This window comes from Moschus berezovskii, chromosome 3 (genome assembly GCF_049115385.1).
Source record: "Moschus berezovskii isolate FMDL1 chromosome 3, NW_MosBer_1.0, whole genome shotgun sequence".
Lineage (NCBI taxonomy): Eukaryota > Metazoa > Chordata > Mammalia > Artiodactyla > Moschidae > Moschus > Moschus berezovskii.
The window spans coordinates 30630808-30653242 of record NC_142462.1 but is presented as its reverse complement, the minus strand read 5'-3'; the positions used below and the strand labels follow the sequence as shown (position 1 = coordinate 30653242).

General features: G+C 38.5%; 1 protein-coding gene across 1 annotated transcript in view; it reads left to right on the top strand.

Moving 5' to 3' along the window:
- Positions 1-4062, top strand: part of MEOX2 (mesenchyme homeobox 2) — a 73353-nt gene extending 69291 nt beyond the window's left edge. The window contains exon 3 of the mRNA XM_055420521.2: positions 3362-4062. Within this exon, the coding sequence (XP_055276496.1) occupies positions 3362-3586 (225 nt within the window). The 3' untranslated portion in view covers positions 3587-4062. The remainder of the gene's footprint in view (positions 1-3361) is intronic.
- Positions 4063-22435: the final 18373 nt, after the last annotated feature.

Below are 22435 nucleotides of genomic sequence, written 5' to 3'. Positions count from 1 at the left end.
AACCCACTCCAGTGTTCTTGCCTGGAGAATCCCAGGGACGGGACAGCCTGGTGGGCTGCCGTCTATGGGGTCGCACAGAGTCGGACACGACTGAAGCGACTTAGCAGCAGTACTTAGTTTATAAATACAGATTTTTATATGAAACAAACTTGTAAACTTTAATCAAAATAATTTTCTTATTTTAAAAAATGTCAGCATTTGAATGATTATTCTTTAGCTGTCTTACAAAAGTATTTTTTCAATCTAGCCAACAAAGCTGGATTATTAAGTGATAATTAAACTATAAAGCTTCTTTATTTATAAAACCATGGTGTTATTATTCTAATGGCAATATTGACATAATTTGAAATTATTTTTATAGATTTGTTTTTAATACTGTGGTGGTTCTGGAAAAATACATGCTTTTCCCCAGATCTTCCTCTCCTTATTTTAGTTTGTCCCAATATTTCATAGTATGTTTGAAAATACATTTGGACACACTGACTATTGAATTTCTGTACTTTTTCTTCACAATTTATAAGGTGTACTCATCATTGCATGTATTGCTGTTTTGTTCCATTACTAAATTCATGGAGTTCCCATATGAAATATGTAGCCTGATCCCTTGAGAAAATATGTAAAGGTGTTAGAATTATTAGATTTATTATGTAATCATCAAATGCCTTCACCTACATGCACATATCTATAAACCACATATATGTATGTTCGACTCTTTTGTGACTCCATGGATTGTAGCCCACCAGGCTCCTATATACAAAGAACTCTCCAGGCAAAAATACTGGAGTGGATAGCCATTTTCTTCTCCAGGGGATCTTCCTAATCTGGAGATTGAACCCATGACTCTTGCGTCTCTCACACTGGCAGAATTCTTTATCACTGAGCCACTTGGGAAGCCCTTTATGATTGGTTACATAACTACTATTGAAGCTACTAATGAAGTCTTTCATTAGTCTGTTTAAGAAAATGAAATGCAAAATTTCACATGGTAGATACAGGAAACAACACAAAATAGCCTATACTGTTTCTAAAATCCATACCATTTTCTTACATTTTTTTCATGTAGAATTGCACATAACAGGTTTTATACTGGTATTACAGAATTACTGCACCCCTTCTAAAAAAGGAAATAAGTGTAGATTTAACAAAACTTATTCCTCCATTTTCTGCCAAGATTATTTTGGCTGGATGTTTCACTCTTCAGTGACAATGATGATGATGTGTTTCTTCCATCTGGATTTGTCCACGGAGAAAATGTCTCTATGGAGAATCTTGAAAGGCTCATTATTCCAACAGTACAAATATGAAAATTGAGGCAGAGAGAAGTATAATTTTCTCAAATTCACGCAGAAGTGAAACCAGAAGTAGAGCCCAATTCATGTGGAAAAGATCTAATGAAACATGCAATGTCAAGCTTACAGTGGTAATTAAATTGAGTAGTATAATTACCTAAATTACAGTACAGGAAGATAGTGTCATATTTACAAACCTAATTATATTGAGTAGGAGAATTACCTGAATGATACTAATCATATGGATGGCATTCACATTCTTTATATGTTTTACTTTTCTAACCTGAAGGCTTAAAAAATATGAGTTTGAAATATAACAGGGACAAAACAAAATAAAATTAATTTGAAACCAAACCAACCCAAGGTTTAAATTCTGGCACCACATTTACCTATTTTTGTGTTCTTAGGCAAGTTGTTTAACCTTTAAGTCTCAGCTTCCTCATCTATAAAAATTCGTGTTTGGAAAATGCATAAAAATCCCATGGATGGAGGAGCCTGGTAGGCTGCAGTCCATGCGGTCGCTAGGAGTCGGACATGACTGAGCAACTTCACTTTCACTTTTCAGTTTCATGCATTGGAGAAGGTAATGGCAACCCACTCCAGTGTTCTTGCCTGGAGAATCCCAGGGTCGGGGGAGCCTGGTGGGCTGCTGTCTATGGGGTCGCACAGAGTCGGACACGACTGAAGCGACTTAGCAGCAGCAGCCGCAGCAGCAGTGAAAATTTTGGACAGCAAGATCAAACCAGTCAATGCTAAAGGAAATCAACCCTGAATATTCATTGGAAGGACTGATGCTGAAGCTGAAACTCCAATACTTTGGCCACCTGACGAGAAGAACTGACTCATTGGAAAAAGACCCTGATGCTGGACAAGATTGAGGGCAGGAGGAAAAAGGGGCAACAGAGGATGAGATGGTTGGGTGGAATCATTGACTCAATGGACATGAGTTTGAGCAAGCTCTGGGAGACGTTGAAGGACAGGGAAGCCTGGTGTGCTGCAGTCCATGGGGTCACAGAGTCAAACATGACTGAGCAACTAAACAACAATACCAGGGAAAATTTTTTATCTTGTTTTGAGGAAATCAGAATCACATATTTGTACTATAAAATCAAAGTATTAAGGGAGGAGAAAAAGCATAGTTCAAAAGAAGATGAACTCACTCTGAGGTGAAATGGCCCAATAAACTCTGTGAGTGCAGCAGTGGACTGCAGGGGCACAGAATGATGTTCCAGACGGAGCTTCATCAATAGCTCCCTGAGTATATTTTAGATTGGTCCAGGAATTGACAGCATGGGGAGGGGGCAAAGTGGGTGCTGTTTGACCAAGACAATTACTGAATGGGAGTTCTAATTCACAAAAACTCTTTATAAACTAAATACCTTTGAACAACCTGAAATGATACAGTACTTTCCCATCTATTCTCTTACATGGTGTGTCATAAAATGGGCTTCCCAGGTGGGCTAGTGCAGGAGATGTAAATGATGGGGTTTTGATCCCTGGTCGGGAAGATCTCCTGGAGGAGGAAATGGCAACACACTCCAGTATTCTTGCCTGGAGAATCCCGCGGAGAGAGGGACTTGCAGGGCTACAGTCCTTCGGGTCGCACAGAGTTGGACACGACTGAAGCAACTTTGTTGTTGTTCAGTCGCTCAGTCGTGTCCGACTCTTTGCGACCCCATAGACTCCAGCTCTCCAGGCTTCCCTGTCCTTCACCATTTCCCCGCGCTTCCTCAGACTCATGTCAGTTGAATCAGTGATGCCATCTCGTCCTCGGTCGTCCCCTTCTCCTCCTGCCTTCAATCTTTCCCAGCATCAGGGTCTTTTGAAGCGACTTAGCACATGTCATAAAATACAAAACACAGGACTTGGTACCTTCTGAATGTTTTAAAATTATTATGAACATGGGCCCTGATTAAATTCAATGGTGACTTATTTTCACATTCATTACTTCACAGTGTATTTGTAAAAGCTTTTGAAAAGCCATTTTTTTCATTGATGACCAAAATGGATGAAAAACATTTGTCCATTTCACTTTCTTTCTTTCTTTCACTTGTTCCCTTTCTTTGTTAAAGGTGAAAGTGTGGTTCCAGAACAGGAGAATGAAGTGGAAGAGGGTAAAAGGAGGACAGCAAGGTGCTGCCGCTCGAGAAAAGGAACTGGTGAATGTGAAAAAGGGAACACTCCTCCCTTCAGAGCTCTCGGGAATCAGTGCAGCCACCCTCCAGCAAACAGGGGACTCACTAGCAAACGAAGACAGCCACGACAGTGACCACAGCTCTGAGCATGCACACTTATGATATAGACAGAGGGGATCAGCTCCATTCTCAGGAAAGAAATGTTGTGATGGCAAGCCTTACTCGAACATCGTTTACACAGAGAGAGAACTATGACCTTGATTTCTAATATTATTAAATTCAGGCATCCCGAGTCTGTTTTTCATGATTTATAGAGGGTTTACACTAAGTGCCACTTACGAAAGATGCTTCCACAGAGAAGATGGAGGTGAACTTGCTTTGAATATTCCAGAGGTGTTGGTCGTGTGTATGACAGTGAGCAGCCTTTGTGTTTGCTTTTGCTTGCACTGAAAATTAAATTGCTATCAAGAGCAAACTATGAAGCATTTGTATTGAAGGTGCCTCCAGAGTGAAGATGCAGAAGATGAATTGGCTTTGAACATTGCAGATGTCCGAGGTCATGTATGTGACAGTGGGCAGGTATTTGCTCTTGCTTGCACTGACAATCATATTACTATTCAAGAATAAACCATGAAACATTTTTATCCCGAACAGCCGCAGTGCCTGAAATCATTCTTAGGTGGGTTAAAAAAATGTATTTTAACTCTGTATATATTACCCTTAAGTCATTTTCCTGTCTTCACTACGTTTAGCAATGCATTCATATTAGCTGATGAAAATAGCCACTCACGATGACAAACAGAACCAGCTTCTTGTATTTTTATACATTTTGTCATCCCAGAAACAATCAGCACGTGCTGACTTGTGTTCAAGTAGAGAAAAATACATTAGAGTCTGATAGGGAATATTCTTGTACCACAGACAAAACAAATCTTATGTTGCATTTTCTATCAACTGCTGCTAATACATTATTATAAAACTTACCTAGCTCCTCAATTCTTCCTATCTATAGCTTGGAAAAAAAAATTTAGGATCATAGGCAAATCAGTTACTTGCAGAAAGAGCTTTTGTGTGACAGACATTGTCTGATTTTATCTCTATAAAATGTTAGCTGTTGTGAATATCATTTAAGTAACAAGAAAAAGGGTTTCCCCCCGATTGGCGATGGTAATAGACAACTTGCAAAACAAAATTGATTCAAGTTGGTAGAAGGTAAAATTCTGAATGTCTTCAAATTAAGTTCAGTGAAAACACATTTTTTTTCATATATGATGTATTCATGCAGAACAACGATTTTTTGTATTTTGTAAAAAAAAAAAATTGTTAAATAAATGATCCTTTGTAAATAATTTTGGTCTTCCTACTGTGATTTCCCCTATATGTTTACAAGCCTTAAATACTTAAGAAACTCCCCAATTTGTGTACACTTGTGTAAAAGCAGATGATCATAATTAGTGAATCATCTACATTTTTATTTCTGAAATTTTTATTATGAAAAATCCTTGTGTAATAAAAAAGCATCTGAGAATAGGAATACGGTAAGCCATTTCCCTGAATTGAAGAATATGCCAAATAGATTTCATTGTGTTTTATGAAATAAAAGGAGAAAAGTAGTATTATTCACCATAATGAGAGAAACCAGTCATATGTTTTTAAGCTTATGTATAATATACATGAATTCATCCAATGATTCTTACCCAAAATTATCCAGAGTTTTTCATGTGAAAATAAGCTCTCTAAGCTAATTGGAATTCTCAGCCCTAGAGGAAATTGCCAATATAAGAAGTCTAGGGCTATACTGACTTAATGTGCTTGGTATCATGCAGATTGTGCACACATTGGATACCTACATCCTACTTAATAACTTTATGGCACTGTTCTTCATGTGTCCCATATTTTAATCACAAATATTTGGAAATATCCAGCAGTTCCTCCTACCCTGTGATTAATTAGAAATAAAAATAAAGAACACTAATCTGTAGAAATTTCCCAAAACCTTATTATTTGATTTCATTTACTTTAGAAATGTGAGACTGATAAAAAATAGATTTGGTTGATTTTAATTTGCTTAGTCTAGTATGATATATACAGAGCATTCAAGAAATAAAATGATTTGATTGTTTATATCACATTTTCCCCTTTACCTAATAAATTTTATCATAGCAGTTAACAATATTGCTAAATTAACTGGAGAGGGCAGGGCTCAGATTAAAATCTTCCAGGCAGAAAACAGACACTCTTCTATCAATTACTTGAATGAATACACATTAGATTTATACTGATGACATCTACTTGGGGGGATTGACTTTCTTATTATAGGATTTAAATTCAAAGCATCTCAACAAATTGGAGAAGTGGAAAGATAAAAATTAAATTTGAGTTTTATAGGGACAAAGTGGAGAGTAATTCATTTCAGCAGGAAAATAATTTCCAGAAATAAGAGGAAAGTACAGCTTACAAGTAACTAAAAGGAGAGTTAAGGACTATGGCCAAATAGAAATTACAATTTAGCATGATAAATGAAGTAGGAAAAAGTAATTCTTAATTGATATGACATTTAGGAAATGTGAAGCATTTGTATTGTGGACCATGCCTTTATTAGAGAGTTGTGAACTGTTCTAAAATGATGTAATGAAATTTGACTACAGAGAACATTAAGAATCACCAGGCAGGATAGGCTGCTGACTGACCAAAGGGGGCATTATTTTTATTCACAGTGTATCGAAATGATCCACCATATATGATACTTGAACACTTTAGCAAAATAATGACACACTGATAGGTAAGCAAGCAAGCTAGATTAATTTTAATTGGAAAAAGTCACTGTCTTTTTAGAATATTTTTGTATTATCTTAAAAGAGGCACCCGTTCACTAGACAATAACTCAACATCCTTCTAGAATTAAAATCCTGTAAGGGAACTTAAGACATTCTCACATAGTATCAGGTTTAATTTATTCCAGAAATGACAGCATTTAAAAGAACTTTACTTGTTTTGATTCTCCACTAGGATCCTGGATTTCCATAGTATCTTTTCACATAATGTCCTTTCCATATAATTCTGTGTCAGACATTGTAGCTCCATAGGAATTTATAATGGCATGAAAGTACCTTTCTCTGAAAATAGTATGGAGTCATGGTTAGAGTGATTTTTTCCCGCAGGATTTAGAGGGATGAACACTACAAAGCTTTTCCAAACACTGATACACATATTTTTACCTCATTATTAATATGATCCCAATTACTTCCTACTTCCCATACTCACCTATGATTGTTAGCCTATATGTTCCTCTTCAGAGGCTTGAGAACCAAGCTTGCCGTTTTTTTTTCTTTTTCAACAAACTAAACTTACTTAAAATAATCCCAACCACAGTTTTAATATACTCCTAAAGGACATTACATGAGATAAGTGTGGGAATGACTTGTGAACTGTTCAGTTTGACAACAGACCACCACAGGTCAGATTGATTAAATGAAATGGTGCTTAATTGTGACCACACTCTTATCTGGTAGCCTCATGAAGACTCTCGCAGAATCTTTACTATTACCCTGATTACTAAAATGTATTAGTGACATGAAATTGTGCAGGCCTCTTTAACTGGATTTAGGCTTACTTAGCAATGTTTAAATCATGTGTAGATGTTTCCTGAGGAGAAATGCTGTGCTTGTGTTCTCTGAATATACATAGGTAACAGAAAGTTTTTATTTATATTACACACATTTTAGAAAGTATTTATCAGTAAAAATGTATATTTTGAGTGATAGTTGAAACATAGCATACACGCTGCTCTGTAAACTGTTTGGTTTAGTTTTAATAATACAAGCATATTTAATACCTAAATAGTATTCCCTTAAGTGGATGCAGTATGCAATATTTAATAAATCCCTTATAGTGAATATTTCCTCCTCCTCCCCCAAGTATTCCCTACATAATATTGAAATGAACTATTTTTTGCATTCCTCTTTGCAAAATCTAATTTTTCCCATGAAGTGATTTTATAAGAAGTATGTTATTTGGGACAGGGAAGTGTGATCGTTGTTAGGAATTTTTGTAAAGCTTGCTGATTTCCCACCTAAAACTAAATACTTACATACCTACTACACTTATTTCACTATATTTATGGCAATAATAACCATCATAGTTCTTATTACTTTTAAGCTTAAGGAAAAGCATATTTTAATTTGCTTTTAATTTCTAATAATGCTGAACATCTTATTGTGTTTATTGACAATTATATTTTTTAAATCATTGCTCGGATCCTTAGTACTTTTTAACTGGCCTGTTTGTTTTTCTCATGAATTGATAAGATTTTACATATTAAATGTATTAATTTTCTGTCATATATTACATGCCTATAAAATTATGAAATGAAAAATTCTCAATTTTACTATTTCAGTTGCAAAAACAGTAATTAGTATAAAAAAAATCTCATTTCTTACAAAAAACAATAGACCAAATGAATGTATATTTTATTTTATTCACAGTCTGTGAAAGTGAAGTCACTCAGTTGTATCCGACTCTTTGTAATCCCATGGACTGTAGCCTACCAGGCTCCTCCGTCCATGGGATTTTCCAGGCAAGAGTACTGAAATGGGTTGCCATTTTCTTCTCCTGAGGATCTTCCCGATCCAGGGATTGAACCCAGGTCTCCCGCATTGTAGGCAGACGCTTTACTGTCTGGGCCACCAGGGAAGTCAACATTTTCACATTTATTAAAAATTAACCATTTTAAATTAAAAGTTAAACATTAAAATTTTAATTAAAAATTAAAAATCAGTCAATATTTTTGCCTTTATTAAAGTATCATTTTAAATAAAAAATAGTTACACTGTTTCATGTAATAAGAGACAGTGTATATGGTATCTTGATATTAACAAATATAATAATTACTAAAAATTTTTAGACTTCTGGCTTAAGGAAAATAGCAATAACTAAAACAAATCTCAACATTTCCATTAAAACATTTTCTCCCTCTACTGGCAGTAGTGTGCTTACAAAAATATACAATAAACACCGTTTTTCTCTCTTAAAAAATAGGAAAATTTAAACTTCACATAATGACAAGTATTTTCTATTTTCTAATGAGAAATACTTTACAAATAAAAGTTCTTCTAGAAGTTACCAGTCATGTGTTCTAAGCAAGTCACATAGTCTCTGATAAAACACTGGATGATACAATTGCAAAGATAAAAAAAAAATCTTTAAGAAGTATGAATGCAGTAAACTTCCCTTGATTGCAATGAAAACAGACAGGGAAGAGAGGGGAATGTGAATTGAGCCCTTAAGAAGAACAAACATTTATTTTAAGAAAAACTTGATCTTTATTTTTTTAAAATAGCAATCAAAACTGACTTCCAGATATATTAAAGAGCCTGTGTGATTGCCAACATTATTTATGAAATTACTGGTGATAATTGTAATTTTTAATAAATAAAATTATTTATTAAAAACTTCCTAGTGCTTGCAAGGCATTACAGAAGTTGCTATGAGAGCCAAATAGAAATCATATCTCACTCCTCATTAAGATTTTTTTTAAGGCATATTAAACTTAATGACAAGATTTAAATTATTAAAGAATACCCTGATGGAGAAACCTATGTACCATTCTGATACTGTAGAATTGGTTAACCAAAGAACTTATTCAAAATAATTTTGCCTTAAATTTTATTTTTTCCCAAGGTTCCTTAGTCAATATTTGGTTATTAGTCAATTCAATTCACTCAATCAATAAATATGTGTATACTAATTATATGTGCTCTGCTCCATCATCATTTTATATATTGTGTTATTGATTTCTGTTCATATATTCCTTCATCTTAAAGCACATTTGAAATGACTGTGTATTTAACACTTCTATATATTTATTCAGTCCACACTTCTGTACGCTTAACTGCATTTGGTTAATGCAGAAACCCATTTACATCCCTTGAGTGCTGGATAAGGACAGTCAAGATGTCTTTTAAGAGAGGAAGCACTTGATGAGGGCTGGCTGACATCTATTATTCATCATTTCTATGTATTTTACTATCATTATGGGCTTCCTAGGTGCCCCAGTGGTAAAGAACCCATCTACCAATGTAAGAGATGCTGGTTTGATCTCTGGGTCGAGAAAATCCCCTGGAGAAGGAAATGGCAAACCATTCCAGTATTCTTGCCTGGACAGAGGAGCCTGGCGGGCTACAGTCCATGGAATCAGGAAAAGCTGGACATGACTAAGCACATACACAACAACTATCATTATATTTCTGCCAACAGATTTTTCAAGTACAGTAGCAAAACCAATGATGAACATGACCATTAATGCTCCATATTTTGAAATGTACTTTGATCATTTACGTTATTCCTGCTTCTTACTTAGAAAATATAAATTTTTTAAAGTTTGTTAGACCATTACATGGAACTTCATTAGAGCACACAACAGATTTGTTCCTTGTACTTCTTTTAGATATTTGAGGGTAGCTACAGTTTCCTTTGTCATTCATTCCAATGAATAATCAAATTATAAAAAATAATTTAAAAGTGACTTTTAAAGATATTCAAAGTAATTTTGATGAACATATTTAAAGTTAAAGTTTATTCACAATTAAAAAAAATCATTTCACTAATAAATTCCTATGAAATAGTTACTCTTTTCCAAACAGCATTTGAAGTTACAGGTGTTTCTCTGGGCAGAAACACAGAAGAATGCAGCGGTCCTACGCTGAAGTCAATTACAAACTATTTAGGGAAATTAAACACATGAAAATAGTTGTCCTTCTCATTTGTATTCTTTTGCTATATTCAATTCTCCACACTGCAGTCCTTTTAAAATGCAAATAAGATTAATAAGTGGCTTATGGTGACTCTTGCAAATATAAAATTTCGAGTGAAAGCTGCAGTCCATAATGAAACCTTTGCAGATGTTTTAAAAAGGCAAATCAGATCATGTCCCCCTTTTGCATACAATACCAAAACCTCTACCTGGGCTCTAGACAGTCAAATCTGACTACAAACTGGTGGCTTGTCTGCCAATACTTTTTCTGCACAGCCTCAGCTCCCATCACTCTTGGCTTCCTGCCTACCCTTGACCACGCTGAATTCATGCTTCTCCCATTCAGGCCTGCATTCCCTAATCCCTTTGCCTGGAATGCTTTGACCACATATGTCTTGGACTTACTCCCTCACTTCCTTTAGACCTCCACTTCCTTATATAGGCAATCCCTGATCTTAAATAAAATGGTACCACCCATCACATTCTACCCCTTTAAATAGTATTATTTTTTCTTTATTTTAAAATTATTTATTTATTTATCTGGCTGTGATGGATCGTAGTTGCATCACACGGGATCTTCCTTGCAACAGGCCAGTTCTTTATTTCTGGCATGAGAACTCTTAGTTGCAGCATGTGGGATCTAGCTCTCTGACCAGGGATCGAACTGGGCCCTCTGCATTGCGAGCGCAGAATTTTAGCCATTGGACCGCCAGGGAAGTCCCCAGGTTTGGTTTGGTTTGTTTGTTTTTCAGCTGTTAGGTAAATATCTACAGATTTTTTACCCTTATTGATTACAGGCTTCCTGAGAGCAAGGACTGTTTTTTGGATTCAATACTCTGTCTCCAGCACCTTGAACTGTCCTTGGAAGCCTCTCTACCAGCTCATACCCTGAATCCACGTGAATTAGAAAGGACACTCCTGCCTCAAATTATTAGAATGTCAACACCTGTGACCAGAGTGTTCATTGTAAAACTGCTTGGTAATTGTGAAGTAAGTGACATCCTCGGGTGGCAGGCAACCTGGGAACATGATTTGTTCCATTATATAAAAATCGCCCCTGAGCTGACAAGGTTGTTACTAGTTTCCGTTGCCCTACACACAACAAGTCAAATGCTGAGAAACCAAGGTTACAACTGAGAAAGAGTTTATGCACAAGGCAGTCAAACAAGGAAACAGAAAACAAGACCTAGCTCTGCTTCCCTGAAGCCAAGAGGACTGAAATGTTTAAGGAATGAGCAGGGATGAGCAGCGTGGTCCTAGTTGCGGGGAAAGGTGATTGGTGATTCGTGCAGAAAGAGGTGAGGTCTCGCCTCTGCATATTCTAAATGGAGGTGCCCAGAAGGATCTGAGGGTAGAGTTTTCTAGTCCTCTGCCTTCCAAAGGCCGTTCATGAGACACCACTCAGGTCCAGTTTTAGGGTCAGCGGTCCCAACTGGTCTTAGCCAGCTTGCTAAGAGAAGAGCTGACTCTGAGTTCCTATAAAACAGCTGGGCTACGTGAAGCTGAGCAGGTAGACAAAGAAAGGAAAAGAGAAAGGAAAAATAGCTAACACCGGCTCCTTAAAAGCAAAGGGGTTTTTACGGGCTGTTACTGTACCTGTTGCTCTGCAGCACAAGCTCAAGAATTCCTGTTAGCCATCAGCTTCTGTTAAATCTGTGGGGCAGGGTTCAGTTGTAGCAAGAATATTGGTTGAATTAATTCATGAGTGAAGTGACATGATGCCCATTCAAAGATATACCTGTAGATCTAAATTTGTTTATAATGTCGCTCAGTAACACTTTCTTACTGGGTAGTCTGTGGGTGTCATAATTCAAAACAAAAATTTAGTTATAGTCTTTGGAATTGTACTAAAAATATATGAAGTCGGATGAGAAAAAAACTAGAAAGAAAAGTTAGGGAGAATAGGCTTTAACAGATGTTCATTTGGAGAGAAAGGGGAAATTTTTCCTTTTGCTCAGATGCCTGTCTTGAAATTCTCACAATTTTTTTGCAGACATTTTGGCTGATTTCCAAACATACATCATTGCTTGTCTGGTATGAGGAATGCCATCTGTGCTCTATGGAAATCCTTTTTTAAAAATGGACTGCTAATTATACTCCAGGCAGGTGCTGTTAAAGTGAAATCAGGTGTCAAGCTTACAATTGTCTAAAATGACTATGCTATGTTGAAAAAGAATGGCAAAGCATATTGTAAAATGGAATTTAAGCATAGCATGTAAATGTTCCATTTTTGGGGTGTTGCAAAGGTCAGATTGCAGAGCAAGGCTGTAAAACTTTCAAATTACTTCCACCATCAACAATGGCATAAAGCTTTAATTTAAATAAATAATATAGACTACATCAAAGTTATACATTTCCTCACTGAAATACCTCCCAATTATATTTTTTTATGAAAAATATATGAAGGAGGAACAGTGAGCTGAAGAGTATGACTACCAATTCCAAAGTAAATACGTTTTGGAAAATTAGTTGAAATTAAAATTTTATGGTAATTAAATGGAACCCATTATATTATCAGAATAAATAGACTCAGAGGCATGTTTTAGGCCCCTGCAGGGCAAAATAACCAATTTATTTTTCTTAAAGATATTAATTAAATGAATTATTATAGGCTTTCACAGACTACAGATTTACAATTACATATTCATTTGATACTGTGCTAGTTCGTATAAAGCAAGATAGAAAAACATCTCAAATTTTGAAGTTTGGGTATAAATGTATCTAATACAAAAAAAAAGTCATCATCATTAAAAGAATCTAACTTTGTCATTGCTTATGATGTGTGATCTATTTCCCATTTGCAATATGGTTAATACATTATATCATTTAATCCTGATAGCAACCCTATTAGAGTCCAGTATTGTCCTAGGCTTCAGATGAGATCATTGACGCTTAGCCAGTTAAAGCATCATGCCTAAACCCACATGTCACTAAGTGGGGTTTATAGTCAAATTTGTTGAACCCCAAAGCTTGTGCTTTGAACACTCCAAAAATAGCCTCTTCCTACAGGACATAGCAACTAAACAACAACAACAAAACAGATATATTAGGTAGAAGAATTTCCCTAATCAGCTCAACTAATCGCAGAGGAAATGTCACCTGTATAGCAAAATATTGAAATTTACATACCAAAAGATCTCAGCTAAAATTCCAGCTACAGTCACCATAGCCAAATAAAATAGAGATATAAACAGGAAGATTAAAAGGCCTTTCCTTTATCATGAATCTAATGGGTCTCTTAAGAGTCTAGAGACAAAGCTGGAAGCTTCTTATATCCAATTCCAGTTAGCTTAGTTATCTTGTTTTGTTACCGAGTCCAAGCTCCAAGGGCTTTCCCGGTGGCTCAGAGATAAAGAATCAGCCTATAATGCAGGAGTTGCAGGAGATGCAGATGCGACCCCTGGGTCGGGAAGATCCCCTGGAGAAGGCATGGCCATCCACTCCAGTATTCTTGCCTAGAGAATTCCATGGACAGAGGAGCCTGGCAGGCTACAGTCCATGGGGTCCCAAAGAGTCCAATAGGATGAAGCGACTTAGCATGCATGCATCAAGCTCAAATTGCTAACCATAGGACTGGCCACTAAAAACAGAGACAAGGTTTTTGGATGAAGAATTGCAACTTGAGGACTTCCCAGGTGGTGCTGGAGGAGACATAAGAGATATGGGTTCCGTTCCTGGGTTGGGAAGATCCCCTGGAGTAGGAAATGGCAACCCACTCCAGTACTCCTGTCTGGAAAATCCCATGGATAGTAGAGCTTGGCGGATTACAGTCCATGAGGCTGCAAAGAGTTAGACTCAACTGAAGCAACTTAGCACGTGGTGTTGGAGAAGACTCTTGAGAGTCCCTTGGACTGCAAGGAGATCCAACCAGTCCATCCTAAAAGAAATCAGTTTTGAATATTCGTTGGAAGGACTGATGCTGAAGCTGAACTCCAATATTTTGGCCACCTGATGTGAAGGGCTGATTCATTTGAAAAGACCCTGATACTGGGAAAAAGATTGAAGGCAGGAGGAGAAGGGGACGACAGAGGATGCGATGGTTGGATGGCATCACCAGCTCAATGGGCATGAGTTCAAGTAAACTCTGGGAGTTGGCCATGGACAGAGAGGCTTGGTGTGCTGCAGTCCATGGGGTCGCAAAGAGTTGGACATGACTGAGCAACTGAACTGAATTGAACTGAACTGATAGAAGCTTTATTCAGAAAGTCAGCAGGCAAGGTGGTAGATTAGTCCCAAAGAATCATCTTACCTGAGTTACAGTTCAGGCTGCTTTTATACTGAATGGAGAGACGAGTGGCTGGTCATTGCAAGCTTCTTGGTGTAGGAATCATTTGTTATGGTGGCTGCCCATGAGGGTCTGGTCACAACAATGTTCCTATAAACCTGAAATGAGACAAGTATTATTTTCTGTTCTGGGGATTCTCATAAAGCTCAATGCCTTGAGAATAGGCTATCATGTATATTTTAGGGAGCAGTCTTCTGGAGGCACAGAGCCACCATAACTCGGTACAGGCCACAGAGCACAAGAGTTAGAGCTGAAGGAATAGATCCAATATGGAGTCGGATTTGTTTTTCTGTTACAGTTTGTCAGGTGGCGCTAGTGGTAAAGAGGCCTGCCAGCGCAAGATTCTTAAGAGATGTGAGTTTGAACCCTGGGTCGGGAATGTCCCCTGGAGGTGGTTATGGCAGCCCACTTTAGTATTCTTGCCTGGAGAAGACGGAGGAGCCTGGTAGGTTATGGTCCATAGGGTCACAAAGAGTTGGACATAACTGAAACAATTCAGCATCCTACAGTGGATTATAATTATCAAATAAGACTTAGAAAGTTGTTACTGCCATTTTCTGGGCTGTGCATAGAATTAGAAGCTTACATATCACAGGAGAATCCAGAAAAACAATAAAAGTAATTTGGAGCTGCTGAAAGATAAATCAAGGTGCATTAAAACTTTTAGAGTTTATTTGAGCAAAATGTGATTCAGTTAGTTCAGTTCAGTTCAGTTCAGTCGCTCAGTCGTGTCCGACTCTCCGCGACCCCATGAATCACAGCACGCCAGGCCTCCCTGTCCATCACCAACTCCCGGAGTTCACTCAAACTCATGTCCACGGAGTTGGTGATGCCATCCAGCCATCTCATTCTCGGTTGTCCCCTTCTCCTCCCGTCCTCAACCTTTCCCAGCATCAGAGTCTTTTCCAGTGAGTCAACTCGTCACATGAGGTGGACAAAGTATTGCAGTTTCAGCTTTAGCATCAGTCCTTCCAATGAACACCCAGGATTGATCTCCTTTAGAATGGACTGGTTGGATCTCCTTGCAGTCCAAGGGACTCTCAAGAGTCTTCTCCAGCACCACAGTTCAAAAGCATCAATTCTTCGGCAATCAGCTTTCTTCACAGTCCAGCTCTCACATCCATACATGACCACGGGAAAAACCATAGCCTTGACTAGACGGACCTTGGTTGGCAAAGTAATGTCTCTGCTTTTTAATATGCTATCTAGGTTGGTCATAACTTTCCTTCCAAGGAGTAAGCGTCTTTTAATTTCATGGCTGCAATCATCATCTGCGGTGATTTTGGAGCCCAAAAACATAAAGTCTGACACTGTTTCCACTGTTTCCCCATCTATTTCCCATGAAGTGATGGGACCAGATTCAGTTAGTTGGGCAGTGTCAAATCAGAAGTGATTAGGAACACTCTGCTGACAGGAGCTTGGGGAGAGACTTACATAGGAAAAGTTTGGAAGAAAAGTAAGAAAATTATAGCTTACAGCCTAATTGGCTGTTTGGGATTGGTTGTCCTTACCATTTTAATTTCATTCCCTTGAGGCATTTATAGGTTTAGATTTTGGTGTGCCTACATCACTTGTCATTGCATTAGAGCCACCTCAGTACTTACCTTTACAAAAATCATCTCTGTATTATAGCAGGATTAAGCTCATTAATATGTGTCAGAAACAGGACAATAGGTGCCAAATTGAGCTTTGTATATGCTAAATCCCATGTCAACACAAGACTTTTTAAATTTATTTTTAATTGGAGGATAATTGCTTTACAGTATTGTGTGGGTTTCTGCCATACATCAACATGAATCAGTTACAGGTATACATATGTCCCCTCCCTCTGGAACTTCTTTCTCACTTCCCACCCCATCCTACCCCTCTAGATGGTCAAAGAGCACTGGGTTTGAGCTCCCTGTGTCATACAGCAAATTCCCTCTGGCTGTTTTCTGTATGGTAATGTATATGTTTCAGTGCTAATCTCTCAAATCATTCCACCTTCTCCCACCCCTAAATGGATCCACAAGTCTGTTCTCTTTGTCTGTGTCTCTATTCATGCCCTGTAGATAGGTTCATCAGTACCATCTTTCTAGATTCCATATATATGCATTAATATAGGATATTTGTTTTTTCTCTCTGACTTACTTCACTCTGTATAATAGGCTCTAGAGTGATCTACCTCATTAGAAATGACTCAAGTGTGTTCCTTTTTATATCTGAGTAATATTCCATTGTATATATGTACCACATCTTCTTTATCCATTATTCTGTTGATGGACATCTAGGCTATTTCCTTGTTCCAGCTATTGTAAATAGTGCTGTGATTAACACAGGGGTACATGTGTCTTTTTCAATTATGATTTCCTCAGGATATATTAGGATTCCTTTGTAGTTCAGTGGGTAAAGAATCTGCCTGCAATGCAGGAGACCCAGGTTCGATTCCTGGGTGGGAAAGACCCCTGGAGAAGGAAATGGAAACCTACTCCAATTTTCTTGCCTGGAGAATCCCATGGACAGAGGAGCCTGGCAGGCTACAGTCCAGGGGGTCGAAAGACTTGGACACAACTTAGTGACTAAACAAACCAGGGTATATGTTCAGTAGTGGGAGTGCTGAGTCATATGCTAGTTTTATTCCTAGTTTTTTAGGCGATCTCCATACTGTTTTCCATAGTGGCTGTATCAACTTGCATTCCCATCAACAGTGCAAAAGAGTTCCCTTTTCTCCACACCCTCTTTAGCATTTATTGTTTGTAGATTTTTTGATGATGGCCTTTCTTATCAGTGTGATACCTTACTGCAGTTTTGATTTGTAGTTTGATAATAATGAGTGATGTTGAGCTTCTTTCCATGTGTTTATTAGTCATTTGTTTGTCTTCTTTGGAGAAATATCTGTTTAGGTCTTCTGCCTGCTTTTTGATTGGGTTGTTTGTTTTTCTGATATTCAGCTGCATGAACTGCTTGTATATTTTGGAGATTAACTTTTTTGTCAGTTGTTTCATTTGCTATTATGTCCTCCCATTCTGAGAGTTATCTTTTCAGTTTGTTTATAGTTTTCTTTGCTGTGCAAAAGCTTTTAAGTTTAATTAGGTCCCATTTGTTTATTTTTGTTTTTATTTCCATTACCGTAGGAGGTGGGTCATAGAGGATCTTGCTGTGATTCATTTCAAAGAATGTTCTGCCTTGTTCAAACCAAGGCTTAACTATAATTTTTGCTCTCCTAGAAATGGAATTGTCAGTCAATCAGGAAGCACCGGATCTGCACTTCTTAGGTAAACAGTTAATTCATAATATGTCTTTGCCATCGCCTTACAGAAGGTAACTTTGCAATAATCAACCCACTTCTTTGTCAGTATAACTCCTTTGTTCCTGCTCCTTTCTGCCTATAAAAGTCTTTCATTTGGCGCAAATCCTCAGAACTCAGAGTGAAATTAATTTTTTGCTGAAATAAATGCTTGTTTAATATGCCTCAGTTTATCTTTTAATAGTCCTTGTGTCAGAAGAGGGAACTGAATGAGACCACCAATGGCCCCAGGAGCAATGAAGAGCAGGTGACGGTACCTGTCAAGTCGCTTGGGTTTGCTGTTTTCTCACGGCCTCTGGAGGTGGTGGATAACCCCCTCTCTGAACGTAACACTGCAGCTTTTACATCATGAGCTTTCAGACTTTATCTGAGCATTTCTGAGTCTGGGGTAGGACTGCGTGTGATGGAGGTCTCAGGTAGGTAAAAATTTTGCTTTAAAGCTGAACAAATAGGTTAACTTTACCAAAGACCATCTTGAATTAGAGCAGCCACAGCAGAACACTTTTAACCTAGACTAGTTTATCTATTTACCAGGTGATCCAGAGAAAAAGGCGTGTGTGTGCACGGACAAGTTCAGTCACTTAAGTCCTGCCTGACTCTGCAACCCCATGGATTGTAGCCTGCCAGGATCCTCTGTCCATGGGACGTTTCAGGCAAGATTACTAGAGTGGGTTGCCATTTCTTACTCCAGGGAATCTTTCCAACTCAGGGATGACACCCACATCTCCTGCATTGGCAGGTGGATTCTTTACAGCTAAGCCACCTGGAAGCCCTGAGAAAAAGGGGTTGTGGCCAAACATTCACCACAAAGTATGGAGGGGGAAATGATTTTTTCCTCTTCAGCAGTTTCTAGTGAACAGGAGGAGGCTTTCTGGGATACCCTACTTGTTATAGAGCCTGTAGACAAGATAATGGGAAAACTGACAGAAGATGGCAAAGGGTGAGAATTATTATCGAAGCTCTCCCAGATCTCTACTGGCTGAGGGAGGGAGGAAAAATTTTACATTGCCCCTTTCTCTCATATGGACCAGAAAAAAACATTTGTAAAATTGGATCTCTGAATTGTGACTTGTCAGTTGCTTTCAAGTACCCTTCAGTTATTGATCTTTCCTCTCCAAGGACAGCTGCTGCTGCTGCTGCTGCTGCATCACTTCAGTCGTGTCCGACTCTGTGCAACCCCATAGACGGCAGCACACCAGGCTCTCCTGTCCCTGGGATTCTCTAGGCAAGAACACTGGAGTGGGTTCCAAGGATAGCTATTCCCTCCCATTTGGCTTCTTGGTCTGTGTCCTAAAAATTTTTTCTTTTTGCCTGACTGGGTCATGCAAGCTTTTGCATCTTCAGGCAGCTTAACTGTCAGGTTGAATGCCTCCCAAAAAATGGCTGAACAGAAATTTGGATTTCACTCCATTTGTGGCTAGGGTCCTACCAACTGTTGGCAACTTTCAGGGAAATTGTCTAAGTTTTTGTTTTGTTTTTTGGGGGAGTGGCTCTGGAACTCAGGGGGCTCCCCAGTGGCTCAGATGGTGAAGAATCTGCCTACAATTCAGGAGACCTGGGTTTGATCCCTGGGTTGGGATGATCCCCTGGAAAAGTGAAAGGCTACCCACTCCAGTATTCTTGCCTCAAGAATTGCAAGGACAGAGGAGCCTGGTGGGTGATAGTCCATGGGGTTGCAAAGTGTTGGACATGATTGAGTGACTAATAGTTTTCCCTTCACTGGATCTTAGGAAAGTAGTATGTTCTTCACTTTCTTTGAAGGTGCTTCTTACATGCATGGGATTGTTCAGTGCTGCCAGAAATATTTACCATTCTCAGCTGAAACTTGATAAGTTTTTCTAAAAGATTTTTTTTTTTAGTAGCTCTATAGTCAGAAGTTGATGAGATTGAAAGCTGATATTCAGAGCCCAACAGGAATGTTTTTCTTAGGTCTTCTTCCCTAAGCTAAGATTCTGAGACTTTTGTGGAAGGATGTACTTAAACATTCCAAAGATACATAGTCCTAAATCTAGAACATAGAAAGTTCTTATTTATATCTTAGTTGAAGGTCTTCTCCCTGATACAAAGAAACAATGGAAGATAATGCAGTTGGATGGCTGGGTCAGTCTCTTGATGTCATCCAGTTTGCAACCCAATTCTTTGAGGGATTGGAAACAAATGAGAAAAGAGTAGAAATGCAGCTCTAGAAACAATTCAAAGCCCACCCATCCTTTTGACCTGTCCCTAAACCTCCTTCTGGTATGAAGCTAACAGAAGCAGGAGATATTCAGAAGAGGTGGCAAGAATACACAGAATAACTATACAAAAAAGATCATCATGACCCAGATAATCACAATGGTGTAATCGCTCACCTAGAGCCAGACATCCTGGAATGTGAAGTCAAGTGGGTCTTAGGAAGCATCACTACGAACAAAGCTAGTGGAAGTGATGGAACTCCAGTTGAGCTATTTCAAATCCTAAAAGATCATGCTGTGAAAGTGCTACACTCAATAGATCAGCAAATTTGGAAAACTCAACAGTGGCCAAAGGACTGGAAAAGGTCAGTCTTCATTCCAATCCCAAAGAAAGGTAATGCCAAAGAATGCTCAAACCACCGTACAGTTGTACTCATCTCACATGCTAGTAAAGTAATGCTGAAAATTCTCCAAGCCAGGCTTTAACAGTACGTGAACTGTGAACTTCCAGATGTTCAAGCTGGATTTAGAAAAAGCAGAGGAACCAGAGATCAAATTGCCAACATCTGTTGGATCATCGAAAAAGCAAGAGAGTTCCAGAAAAACATCTATTTCTGTTTTACTAACTATGCCAAAGCCTTTGACTGTGTGGATCACAACAAACTGTGGAAAATTCTGAAAGAGATGGGAATACCAGATCACCTGACATGCCTCCTGAAAAATCTGTGTGCAGGTCAAGAAGCAGCAGTTAGAACTGGACAAGGAACAACAGACTGTTTCCAGTTTGGGAAAGGAGTACCTCAAGGCTATATATTGTCACACTGATTATTTAACTTCTATGCAGAGTACATCGTAAGAAATTCTGGGCTTATGAAGCAAAAACTGGAATCAAGATTGCTGGGAGAAATATCAGTAACCTCAGATATGCAGATGACACCACCCTTATGGCAGAAAGCGAAGAAGAACTAAAGAACCTCTTGATGAAAGTGAGAGAGTAGAGTAAAAAGTTGGCTTAAAACTCAACATTCAGAAAACTAAGATCATGACATCCGGTCCCATCACTTCATGGCAAATAGATGGGGAAACAGTGGAAACAGTGACTGACTTCATTTTCTTGGGCTCCAAAATCATGGCAGATGGCAACTGCAGCCATGAAATTGAGATGCTTGTTCCTTGGAAGAAAAGTTATGACCAGCCTAGACAGCATATTAAAAAGCAGAGACTTTATTTCGCCACCAAAGGTCTGTCTAGTCAAAGCTATGGTTTTTCCATGCATGGATATGAGAGTTGGACTGTGAAGAAAGCTGAGCACCAAAGAATTGGTGCTTTTGAACTGAGGTGTTGGGCAAGACTCTTGAGAGTCCCTTGGACTGCAAGGAAATCCAATCAGTCCATCCTAAAGGAAATCAGTCCTGAATATTCATTAGAAGGACAGATGCTGAAGCTGAAACTCCAATACTTCGGCCAATTGATGCGAAGAATTGACTCACTGGAAAAGACCCTGATGCTGGGAAAGATTGAGGGCAGGAGGAGAAGGGGATGACAGAGGATGAGACGGTTGGATGGCATCATTGACTCAGTGGACATGAGTTTGAGCAAGCTTGAGGAGTTGGTGATGAACAGGGAAGCCTAGTGTGCTGCAGTCCATGGGGTTGCAAATAGTGGGACACGACTGAGCGACTGAACTGAACTGAACTTAAACTGACTGGCCAAAGAACTGGAGTTTCAGCTTCAGTATCAGAACTTCCAGTGAATATTCAGGACTGATTTCCTTTAGGATGGACTGGTTGGTTCTCCTTGCAGTCAAAGGGACTCTTGAGAATCTTCTCCAACACTGCAGTTCAAAAGCTTCAATTCTTCGGCGCTCAGCTTTCTTTGTAGTCCAACTCTCACATCCATACATGACTACTGGAAAAACCATAGCTTTGACTAGACGGACCTTTGTTGGCAAAATAATGTCTCTGCTTTTTAATATGCTGTCTAGGTTGGTCATAAGTTTTCTTTCAAGGAGCAAGCCTCTTTCAGTTTCATGGCTGCAGTCACCCTTTGCAGTGATTTTGGAGCCCAAGAAAACAGTCTATCACTGTTTCCACTGTTTTCCCATCTGTTTGAATTTTGCTATGAATTCATATAATTTATCTTTGCTCATTGATAAACAAAAGTTTGTAAAAATTTTTTTTTTCCTAGAGGTTTAGATCAGATAGATAGAATACCCCACATCCTTCTTTCATTGGCCCCAGTCCTTTTCATTGCCAATGGATTAAAGCAGGCTTCCATCTGAGTGGAGGACTCAGGAGCATCCCTGCCTATGACATTACAGCAAGCAGTTGCAGGAAGTACTTTGAGTAATCATAGACATTTAATGTCTTGGAGTACCTTTATATGAGCTCTGCCATAGGGAGCTCTCTGAGAGAGGGCATGAGTGTGAGCTGAAATCTAAGCAGATGAACTGAAACCCTGGATCAATTGTTATTGATTGGCTCTTATCCTCTTTCACCACATGTCTGAAAATGGA